General features: G+C 38.1%; 1 protein-coding gene across 1 annotated transcript; it reads right to left on the bottom strand.

Moving 5' to 3' along the window:
• Nucleotides 1–5620: 5620 nt before the first annotated feature.
• On the bottom strand, nucleotides 5621–11559 carry tmem170a (transmembrane protein 170A). The gene is made up of 3 exons (XM_004556227.6): nucleotides 11266–11559; nucleotides 10447–10617; nucleotides 5621–8798 (listed from the first exon to the last, which is right to left on the bottom strand). The coding sequence occupies exons 1-3, from the start codon at nucleotides 11378–11380 to the stop codon at nucleotides 8668–8670; spliced, it is 417 nt and encodes a 138-aa protein (XP_004556284.1). The 5' UTR covers nucleotides 11381–11559; the 3' UTR covers nucleotides 5621–8667.
• Between the last annotated feature and the right edge of the window lie 852 nt (nucleotides 11560–12411).

Genomic DNA, 12411 nt, shown 5'->3' with positions numbered 1-12411 from the left:
ATTGGCTGGTCTGCTGCAATAATGCCAAATAATTAGCAAGTCTATAAATAGCACGTAGTTCTGCAAAATCACTCATTAGGATGTTTTTTTTTTTTCTAATTTGCTATGACCTCAGAGTGCATTGAAAAGAAAACTAATAGGCTATCTGGTCTTTAAGTGATGGCGTGACAAATCCTGCTTCCAGGCCTAAAGTAGTCTGCGTTTAATATGGGTTTTGTGTTGTTAACATGTTTAATGTTTTGTATTGTCTTCTATTTAATCTCAAAAAACTCCTAAAAACAGTAAGTGACCACTGTTGGCCTCCCACTGCTTCTATCACCACTAATCATTTGAAAGCTCAGTTTTTAAAACCTTACGATGTAGCTACAGCCCAGCCCATGCAGCAGTATATGAATGACTAATCCTATTCATCCTTGTGGATGGATTATCTCAGTTGTTCTCCTGGCTGAAGTTTGGTCCGTTTACAGCATCCTGCCATGCGATTACATTTGTTCCTGACCACCGAGAATCCTCACGATAACTTTTATCAAGTGGAAAAAGTTAGTGTTTATATTATGCTAACATAGGTGTGTCGCTAACGGTCACGTAGCACATCGTTTTACACCAGCTAGCCAAACTTCAGTACCCTACAAACGTCACTGCTGTTTAGTTTTCTGTCTTCATTTATGTTGGAAGTGATAGCAGAGCTGTACGTTTTAATTTGTTTCCAAAATCCCTCAGTTAGGACATGCTATATTGTATTTAGATGGAATCTAGCGAGCTAACTTCCTGCTAATTTCGTCTTCATGGATGCCTGGATGATAAACTCAATTGTTACACATGGTAGAGCAGAACGCTGATCATTTTATTACAGATGAAAGACTTTAGATAGTTTTTCAACACTCAGTGATGCCACAGTGATCGTGTGATTTATGGACCTGCAGGTGCTCTTGGGAGTTTGAGCCAAGACACGGCTAGTGATGTCAGACTTAAAAGACCGATAAAGAGTGATATGAACATATCTATAACTTACCGGAATGAAAATGTCTGGAGCACACCAACAGATATTTGGAGATGGAAGAGAACTGGATATCAGCTGGTCTCACAGCTGCTATCCAGACTAGACGCCTTCTTTTGGTAACATCCGATACATGAGCTGCCTCATGTTGCTTCCAGGTGGGGAAAGAATGAAAAGATAAACCATTTTCAACCTTATTCCCTTGCCGGTCGTGCGATCTAACTTTACAACCGACCGCACAGCAAGTACGAACCATAGCTGGTGTTATCCGTGTACTTTCGCTCCTCTTTCGCTAGCGCTTTGTTCGGCCCAGAAACATGGCGCCTCAACCAAAAATCCTGGCCACGCCCCCTCTCGTGACATCACTCTCGACTTCCGGTATTTCAGACAATCCCTTTCCGTCAAGGATTTTTAATTTGTTGCGGTTTTTTAATTTATTGTGGATTTTTAATTTGTTGCGGTTTTTTAATTTGTTGCGGTTTTTTAATTTGTTGTGGATTTTTAATTTGTTGTGGTTTTTTAATTTGTTGTGGATTTTTAATTTGTTGTGGTTTTTTAATTTGTTGTGGATTTTTAATTTGTTGTAGATTTTTAATTTGTTGTGGATTTTTAATTTGTTGTGGTTTTTTAATTTGTTGTGGATTTTTAATTTGTTGCGTTTTTTAATTTGTTGTGGATTTTTAATTTGTTGTGGATTTTTAATTTGTTGCGGTTTTTTAATTTGTTGTGGATTTTTAATTTGTTGCCGTTTTTTAATTTGTTGCGGATTTTTAATTTGTTGCGGATTTTTAATTTGTTGCGCTTTGCACTTCCCAGCCACCGTACTTTTGTCTGAGGAGGGATTGAAGAAATTCAGAGCAATTGTTAAAATAAAACAGTCACATAGATCCAGTCTGTTTTCATTTGGTTTTAGATCCACATAATGGCATTGCAGATGCAGCACTTGTGGGACAAATCTTAAAACAAAAACAAAAAAAACAGTGACATTTCCAATGCAAACAATTATATTCACTGTTACATTTGTCATTATGTGCGTCCCAGGATACTAATTAAGCACTTTTTACCCTTTTTATTAAGTTTGTATATTTCAATGAAAGCCACCAAAATGTTCCAGTTGTATGAATTATAGGATGCAGGTTTTACTTACTTCATGATATAAATCCTGCGCAACTGTGTAGTCACACTCAAAGCGAACACGTTTTTATTATTAAATGAGAAACCACACAAGGTTCAGCAAGGTTAGCGACCTACGACAAGCTTGTATAGGCTTCACCATCAGTCGTCATTCTGCAGTGTAGAGGAGACTGGGTGTACATTTTTTCTCTTTTTTATGCCGATTTTGTTTTTTTACATGCACAATACCATCAAAGCATAAATAAAATGTGTTTAAAAAACATCAGCTTTCCCAACGTGTAGGTGGAGTGGACACTGCTCTTTCGGCTGTTCTCCAAACACCAGCAGTACTTCAGTGTGACCAGAAGGAGGCGCACTTAGTGTATGTTTGAATACCCCATCTGTCTACAGCAGTAAAACTGTTATTGTTAAATGACATTAACAGTGTGCTGTTAATAGTGTCCTGAGCTGAATAACTGTATTACAAAGTGGCGAAAGTAATATACCATCTCTTTACTGAAGTAAAAGGTAGAAGTCATTTTACAAAACAATGTTCAATATTTAGACAATATTACAGCTACTTTATGAACTTATTACTACGTATTAAAATTATCTTAAGGCAATTTAACTCTTTGTAAAAAAAAATATACCTTTCAGTTATAAATTCTCTCTGTTCAACACATCATTGACTCCGTCTGTTAGGTTCAAAGTCAGCTTTGAGTAGCTTTTGTAAATAAACTATGCCTCCACCAACCCAGTCGATACTTGATCAAACTGCAATCTGGGTCTTTTGGATACTGGGTTAATAGCTATGGATCTTTGTCATGTTCATGCAGTTTTAATCGTTTTTGAACTGGGAGAGGTCCAGTGCCCTGCTGTGGAGCGTGGGGAGGGTAAATCTTAAACATAGAGTGCATCCAGAAAGCATTCATGGATCTTCGCTTGCTCCACATTTTTTCATGTTACAATCTTATTCCAAAATGGATTTAAATCATTTTTCACCTTAAAAATTGTACACACAGCAACGACAAAGTGAAAAAAGCTTGCTTAAAATTGTTGCAAATGTATTACTAAAAAATTACACTCACACTTACAAATATTATATATGCATATATATATATATATATAGGCAGACACATGTATTTTGGGGGAGTTTCTCCCATTCTTCTTCGCAGAACCTCTCAAGCTCTATCACATTGGATGGGGAGCATCGGTGCATGGCCATTTTCAGGTAGACTGGATTCAAGTCTGAGCTCTGGCTGAGGCACTTAGCCTAAAAGACATTAGGCTAAGGCACTAAAGGACATTCACAGAGTGGTCCCAAAGCCATTCTTTGTTATCTTGGCTGTGTTAAGGGTTGTTTGTCTGTTAGAAGCTAGATCTTCACCACAATCTGATGTCCAGAGTGCTCTGGAGCAGGGTATCATTAAGGATATCTCTGTACATGGCGACATTCATCTTTCCCTTGACCCTTACTGGTCTCCCAGTTCTATTTTGCAAGGACTAGAAATACTTGTGTGTATTTCCATTTTGGTTTTTGGGACGGTCATTTACTAATTTTGTGTGTAGAATTTTGAGGTGAAAAATTAATTTAATCCATTTTTGAATAAGCATGACATGTAACATGACAAAATGTGGAACAAGTGAAGCTCTATGAGCACGAACTCTGGATGTGCTATAATCCACATAAATGACCAAAGATTTTCAAGCAAAACATTGCATTGGAACAAGATGATCTATTGGATTCACCTATAGGGCCAGAGGCAGGGTACACCCTGGACAGGCCGCCAGTCTGTTGCAGGGCTAACAGAGACAGACAACCATTCACACCTATGGGCAATTTAGAGTTCCCAATTCACCTAACCCCACTTACTGCATGCCTTTGGACTGAACCTTCTGACAAAATTTTAAAAACAAATTAAATGTTAACTTGCATATAGGAGTGTGAATTTGCATCATGTTTGCTACATCAGGCAATTTATTCCTTAAAGATGTAGAATGCAGTTTATTTTGTTTTGGGTGGGGGTGAGACTTTTACACTGTGGAAGTCACAAAAGCTCAGGTATCAAATACACTTGGTTTTAAAGAGTCATGGAGACCTTGCCAGGATTGGGTTGAACCCCCTTTATGTCTTTTTAATTGACTTAATTCTTCATGGTACAGATCAAACAAACATTGAATCTATGCCATGGAAACATTCCTCAGAGATTTTGGTCCATATTGACCCAAACTGATAGCATCCTGCAGTTGCTGCGGTTTTGTCAGATACATATCCATGTCCTGAATCTGTCGCTCCATTGCATCCAAAGGTGCACTATTAAATTGAGATCTGGTGATTGTGGAGACCACCTAACACAATGAACTCATTGTCACATTCAAGAAACCAGTTTGAGATAATCTGTGCTTTATAACATGGTGTATTATTACACTGGAAGTGGTCATCAAAAGATGGATAAACTGTGGCCACAAAGGGAACAATGCAGCAACAATGCTTAGTAGGTTGTGCCCCAACCTACAAAAGACCAAAAAACGTTAAGACACTAACAATTTAGTTGAAACATCTTCTATCATGAAACTATTAACCACGGGTTCCTTATTTCCTCTAATAAATGTAAGCTTTAAACCCTTTAAATCAGAACATATACAGCCCATGAATGTGTGAAATATCTTGCTCTGTTCTAGCATTAACCTGACATCTCTAATTGTATCCCGTCATCGAGTTTGCCTGGTGTTTCTGACAGTGTGACTGTCCATCAGATTTGGCATTCTGACACCACATCTCCTTATTGTAAAAAACCATCCCAGCAGTCAAGTGGTTAAAGTGTTCGACTAACCTGCATTAAGGCCTGTATGCAGGCCTGTTTCTGGCAGGAAAAAAACAAAACACTAAAATGTGAGGAATAATTAGAAATAAATAACTGAAATATCTAAAAATCACATCCAAGTGGAAACTATTAAATGCAAAAATATTCAAGGGAAAACAAATGTCTACAATCATGAAAAAGAAAGTACACCCTCTTTTAATTCTAAGAAATAAATAATTAGCAGGTACATACCAGGCATTAAAATTAGGTAAATACAGCCACTGATTAACTAGCAAAATATGACATATACAGTGTCACTATTATTTATTTTCCACATTGTGGAACATTGTATAAAAAGCTAAGTACACCCCACGGTCCCATAGGTTGTAGAACCACATGCAGCAGCAATGACTGAAAGTAATTGTTTTGTTTCTGAATATTAGCCTCTTACATCATTGTGGAGAATTTTGGCCTACCCTCCTTTACAATGTTGCTTCAGTTCATTGAGGTTTTCAGGTGTTCATTTATATACCACTCTCTTAAGAGTGCCACATTATTTCAACTGGGTTGAGGTCTGTACCTTGATTCTTTTGTTTTTTGCCATTCTGTTGCTGTGCTTTTTACCATTGTCTTTTTTCATGACCAAGTTTCAACCAAGCATGATGGTTGAGCAGAAGGCCTATAATGATTTCAGATGGAATGCCCCTGCTGGACATCAGTTCGATTTTATTTATATAGCTCCTCATGGCACATTCTACAGTAAACGAAACACCCTACAATAATTAAAAACAAACAAACAAACAAACAAACACACACAGAACACCCCAACAATCGTAGGACCCTCGTTGAGCAAGTGGTTTGGTGATAATGGGGAGGAAAAATTCCCCTTTAACAGGAAGAAAAAACTGTCAGAAACATGCTCACAACCAGTTGGGGTGAGGGGAGGAAAACAAAATGAGGACATGCTGTAAAAGACAGACAGAGATTAATAATAACTAAGGATTAAATGCAGATTGGTGCATAAACAGAATAATAAGGTGAGTGAAGAAGAAACAAAGGAAAAAAAATGCATCATGGGAAGCCCGCAGACGCCTAGGAATATTGGAATATAACTAAGGAAGGATTCAGATTCACCTGATTCAGCCCCAACTATGTGCTTTTTTTAAAAAGGAAAGTTTTAAGCTTAATTTTAAAAGTGGAGAGGGCTCCAAAACTGAGCTGGTTTCACAGAAAAGAAGCCTGAACCCTATGAAACAGGATATTGAAAGAAAGCTGTCCTATATATTTGTTTAATGTGCACATTTAAGGATCTATCCTAGTCAAAAATGACTTACAGATTCCTCACAGTGTTACTGGAAGACAAGGTAATGCCACCCAGAGTAAGCATACGTGTATAATGTAAACAGAAGTGGTTCTAGCATGGAACCATGTGGAACTCCATAATTAACCTTAGTGTGAGAAGAAGACTCCACTTACATGACCAAATGGGAGCATATTAGACAGATGATTCAAACCACCGCAGTACAGTACCTTTAATATCTACATCATGCACTAAATGTTGTAATAAAAAATAAAATATATTATGGTCAACAGTATTAAACGATCCACTGAGGTCTTGCAGGACAAGCAGAAATCATTTAATATGTAACAGGAGACTTTAGCTGTCATCTTTACTGTACAGCAAGTAATTATCAAAAAAAAGCCAGACTTACCAAACAGTCAGTTATTAAAAATAGTAAAATGCATTATAAGATTGGAGTTATGCCCAGTAATACATTTATTGCACTGTTTTACCTGTACAAGCTAAAAACCTTGAACGTGTGAGTATAAATATTATGACTCGAGTCAGGCATTCAGCAGTCACCCTTGGTTTTTGTAACTGGGATGTGATAAGCACGAGGTGGATGTGACTGAGAACCTGAAGGAACTCGTGCATTTTCTCAGAGTGGACAGAACCAGATTTCTTGGAACCAGTGGAAAAGGCTCCTGCTAACAATTTAAGAAGAGCATCTTTAAGGCACTTTCATGGCTTGGCTTCATTTTGAAAACTTATAACATCATATACAGTCTATAGCAAGGTGCAGATATGCTAAATGTCAATAATAGTTAAACCTTGTGTGGACTCCAGTCAAAACTATAGATAAACAAAGTAAATTAAGAGAGAGTCATCCTTTGGAAATGGCTTAGACATCTTAGTGGCTTTCTTGACCTTTTCCTGCCTGCTTGAGGAGACCTTTGAATCTTTTTTTTTTCTTTTTGTACAGGATTGTGAGTCAGTCTTCAACTTTTTTTTGCTTTATGCAATTAATGTTATATTAGGACCAATTAGATGGACCTGTAGGGTCCACAGCTCATTTACTGGTCTGAGCCCCTAGAGGCCTATATAGTGTACAGAGGTTGAAGAAGCTTCTGACCATATCACACCTCATTCCTGTAAAAACAAATACATTTCTTCCATCTTAATTACTTGTGACATAGTTACTTATATATACACAGTAAACATAATGACTTGTGTTTTACTTGTAGAGTTTACTGTAAATGCACCTCTCAGATACCAAAATCAACCAAAAAGCTGTCACAATGTGGAAACTTATACATGCACATTTAGTGCAGAAAATTATTTATATTTAATCATAAAGACTGAAAATGTACAAAGACCTGGAAACAATTTTGAGTATATACAAATCAGTTCATTGTTACAAAATAACCCTTAAAAACACACTATCATTCAAAGAGCTAAAAGATTAAAAACTTATCACTTTCTGTTGATTTAGCAATCTGATAATCTTCGCCCTCCTCCATCAAGCCTAAAGACAGAACAATCAAGGTGAACAGAGAAGCTCTGAAGACACAGGCTGCATTTTCAGGGCTATGAACTTAACAATCAGCTTTATAACAGCATCTCCACTGTATCCCTGTGTGAAAGACATAAGCTGAGAGGAATAGAGGGAGACATATAGGTGCTTCTAACCAACCTGGAAGTATTATTATTAACACACAGGCAGTCAAAAAAAATGTCAACCAAAAACACCAGAGAGAACCCAAGGAGCAGCAGGACAAAGAATTAAGGAAAGATAGCCCTGAAGATAAACACCACTTTGGAAAGTAGAAAATAGAAATTAAGGCCTCAAGAGAAAAAGCATTAACCTTGCATATAACCATTATCTCCCCATTTTAACAGTACAACAGCCCATCTGCTGTTCTATCTCTATGCAGTCACTCTGGCAGAGAAATGTGCATGCATGCGCACATGCACGCACGCTCTCTCTCTCTCACACACACACACACACACACACACACACACACACACGTGTGCGCACAAACGTACACACGCTCTCACACAGCCCCTGAGAGAGGTTAGTGTCATCCTGCTGCTGAACTGCTCTGCTAACTCGAGAACAGCATATTGCTGCTTTCACATTACGTTTGAAAGCGCAGACTCCTAAACTGAGAATTTCAGCTCGACACCTGACTTTAGAAAAAACTTGGGACAATGCTAAGTAACTTTCATTGGATGTAGTATGGGGAGGCCTGGATGTGAATGTAGCAACATGCTGTCCTACAGTCAATATCATACAAATGATTTAACACCTAGAGCATTCAGTGCTGTATAGCGTACACTCCATCAATTTACACATTGCCTTTCTCTTGATAGTTGAGAAAAAAAATCCACCCATAGAAAATGACATCACAACCCAGACTGGACTGTTCTTGCCAGTATTCACCAGAAAGTCCACATCAAACTTAGCACTGCTAAAGGGTTGCAAGTATCCTGAGGAAGGAGATGAGGAGAACACAAAACGACTGCCCGACACCAAACACCAGCGCCTCCAAAGATATCATCGTCTTCCCTGCTGCCTTGTACACACCTGCTATGGCTGCACCTAAAAAAAGAAAAGAAAGAAAGAAAATTATTAAGCGTGTGTGTTTTCCAATTTGGCTTCTGACTTACTGATAAGCAGAGCTCTGCCGACAAACCACCTTTTGGCCTGCTGACCTCCTGATATAAGCAACAATTAATCAGAACCTCACACTTGGGGTCTGAATGTAAGGCTTGACTACTGCAAAAATCATAATAACCATTAGTTTGGTCAATGTATTCACTACATATCATTATTATTCATTATCTAAAATTTCAAGAAGTTATTGTACTTACAATCATGTTTTCTTTTGGGGTTTTCTGAGCTTTAAATAGAAAGAGTTGTGGGTTGTTGGGTATTCAGGGTTGCCTGGTACAGCTCATGCCCTAATTAGGGGATGTTTGTAACCATAAACGTTGTCCCGTAAGGGCAGCCTGTGTGTGTCTCAGTGTAAGATTCTTGGATGTCATAAAATAGTCCTAGTTTGTTCCATTTCTGCTGTCAGGTGAGCAGACCAGAGAGGGGAAGGTACGGACGACAACACGTTATGTTACTGTCAGATGTGAGAGAAAGTGGGGCATGGATGATTTAGCCTACCATCATCAGGGGAAACAGGTGGATTAATATCAAATTTGCAACTGAATGTAGACTGTGTCACTTCTTAAAGAAAATCTAATTAGATTTTTACTGAATTAATAATAATAATAAAAAGAATATCCCTAGTTCTCTTAATCTTTTCACTGTAATAATAATAATAATGCACTTTTTTTAAGAATATGCATTTACTTTGTTTAAATTTGTTATCACGACTTGTCCAATCAGGATTTTGTGCGTTTGCTTATTGAGACTCGTGAATCACCTGCCTTCAAAATTAAATGAATAAACATTGCAGTAATATCCATTTTGAACTTCAGAATAACATATGGCTATCAGACACCTCCGAAGTCATTAAAATAAGACACTACAAGTAGCACTGAAAATATTGAAGACTTAACAACTAAACATGAACAAAAACTACAGTGAAACAAGCAAATGCACTCTGGAAACTAACTCAAGCTTAAGTGACTGACTTGGGAAACATTAAATAAAAGTTCAGGAGAAAATACAGAACTTATCATCTATTATGAATCTTAAAAACTGCAAAATTTCCTGATGCTTTGATCCATCTTAAGATTCAGTATTTCATTAAGAACCATTGTGGTGTGCTCACAACCCAATTCAGCTACAGCGATACTAATTTACACATTGAGTCCTATTTGTAAACACTTGAGATTGAGACTAGTAGACCCACACACTGTGGAAGCTTAAATGAACTGGCTGCATACTGAACAGGTTTCCAGCAGCACTGCTCAGTGATGGTCCAATTCATTCGGTTCTTTTACATTGGGGAAAACACAAAGGCATCTGCCTAGCATGCAATACATCCCTCGTATGAGATCAGGCTCAGACGGACACAAGTTCATGTCCTCCTGTGTGGACTAATCTGCTGTGGTGATACTTAGGAAACAAGGAAGCATCTGAAAATACCTTCTATTTTATAATATGCGGGTATACAAATCTTTTTAATAAATGCTGAAATAAATGTAATCACAAATAGTTATATCATTCATTTTAAAAAATTCAAAAATACATACATTAAAACAACAACAGCACATGCAGGTAAAAGGCTTACTAGTTAGGACTCCCCCAAACACTGGTCCCACAATGCCCATGAGGAGGATCGCAATGGGCATGAACCGGGCAAATTTGTGCTGGCGCAGTGAGGCTAGGGACAGTAAAGCTGCAGGCAGGTGGAACACAAGAGAGGAGACCGCTGCCCACAGAAACACGCCATACCACATCTCTGGGAAAACACAATTATACAGTTATGCATCTCTTCATGCCAATCAGTGAACATATTACATAACCACGAATGTATTTATTTGATTTATTTCCATAGGGGTGACAGTGGTTCACTGAAAAAACATGACAATGATGTTGAATCCTTAATGAGGACCAGTTTGTGACTTGACTAAACATTAAGGAGAACTCTAGATCTTCATTGTTTAACAACTAGTAACACACCAACGCAAAATGATTGCTGTGTTCAGTGTCACAGAAAAATAACTCTGGCAGAACACCAGCGCACATTTCATTTGTCAAATCTACATAGAGACTGAAGACACTACTCAATGGTCATACCCTAAGAGCCATGACCAGTGGAATTTAACAGTATCATTTACACAGGTCTTCAACATTAGAGACTCTCAAATTACAAAACAATATGCAGACTTCTGACTACCCAACAATCGCTTAGACAAAGTAGAAGTTAGCTAGCTTCACCAACTACTCCAACAACATTGCGTATAAACTAGCCTCTAGCTAATGACCCATAGTGACAGGTTCTGTTCGCAGCACATTTTAAATGGCTTCTTTTTCAGTCAAATACTTTAGCATAGGTACACAGCAAAGACATAAAGACTAGCTGAAAAGCTACCAAACATTAGCCCACCTGAGAAGTCGCTGAGAGATGTGTCATTGCCTCGGTTTGTACTATTTTTTCTCGGCACCAAATTCAAACCGAGTATTTGCTGGACAAAGCCTATTTCGTTGTACCTATCCTGCATGTCTCATAACAAAATAGACACTGCATACAGCAAAGATGGCCTACAGACGCGAAAAACCATTAAAGTTGGTTGGTGAACCTGACGCACCACTAACTAGCGTCAGGTTAGCTAGCAAGAGCTAACCAAGCTGCTGTTTTGACGCAGATGGGAGGGTTTTACCCAGAGTGCAGTCTGTCAGGCAACGCACTCCTACCAGTGCAAAGATCGAGCTATTATACAACTAACAATTAAACTAATAATAACCATTTAATGTTCAATCGATATTAGTCTTTATTGATTGGGGGGGGGTGTCGTTATAGCAGCTTTTATTCGGACATAGATTCTGTGATGATAGGAATGATAGGAAGGCACATTAAGACCACAATTTTTTATATTCTTTGGCAGCATAGTACATTTTTGAGTAGTTTGTAATAGATGACTTGTAAATCTTATGCTATTTCAATGTTAACATTTCATCTGTTGATTATAAGTTCTTGTGTGTAAGCAGGTTTAGTGTGGTTTCTTCCACGTGTATGTCGCTTGGGGGCAGTGTTCAAATAATGCAGCAGAGAAACAACCATGGAGGCTCCTCTCATCCTCATCGTTTGTGTATATTACGCACACACCACAACTTCCGGAGCGAAATAACCGTTAGGAGGATGGTTTGAAGCCGCGTAGGAAAACTCAGTTTTCGGTTTTAAAACCGGCACAATGACAAAGGCGTGTTTATCATTTACACTGGAAGCACAAGTGTGTCATGTGGTCTGACATGAGCAATTAAACACTGCAACCCCTGATGCGCCAACTCCAAAAATTCTAATGGAGAAACATCTTAAAACCTCTGTTAACTTTAAACACAATGATTTCTCACATTTACCGTAACGCTGCTAATTAGGTCTCGGTGATACTAGAGGTTTTGTGCAAAATGTGGTGCTGGTCTTCAAAGCAAAGCCCAAGAGGACAGGAAAATGGGTGCGATTACCACCATTTAATATACATCAGTATATTAAACCGACTCGAGTTTCCACTGACAGCTTTAATCTAACAGAAAA

This window comes from Maylandia zebra, linkage group LG7 (assembly GCF_041146795.1).
Source record: "Maylandia zebra isolate NMK-2024a linkage group LG7, Mzebra_GT3a, whole genome shotgun sequence".
Lineage (NCBI taxonomy): Eukaryota > Metazoa > Chordata > Actinopteri > Cichliformes > Cichlidae > Maylandia > Maylandia zebra.
The sequence above is the reverse complement of the archived record's forward strand: the minus strand, read 5'-3'. Positions and strand labels throughout refer to the sequence as shown.

What these genes read in the sequence shown, in the direction of transcription:
- tmem170a (XM_004556227.6), bottom strand. Translation starts at nt 11,380, where the DNA reads ATGCAGGATAGGTACAACGAAATAGGCTTTGTCCAGCAAATACTCGGT. An exon ending in ATCTCTCAGCGACTTCTCAG is followed by an intron (nt 10,618 to 11,265) that starts GTGGGCTAATGT and finishes GTGTTTTCCCAG; the next exon opens with AGATGTGGTATGGCGTGTTT. An exon ending in GTTTGGGGGAGTCCTAACTA is followed by an intron (nt 8,799 to 10,446) that starts GTAAGCCTTTTA and finishes TTCTTTTTTTAG; the next exon opens with GTGCAGCCATAGCAGGTGTG.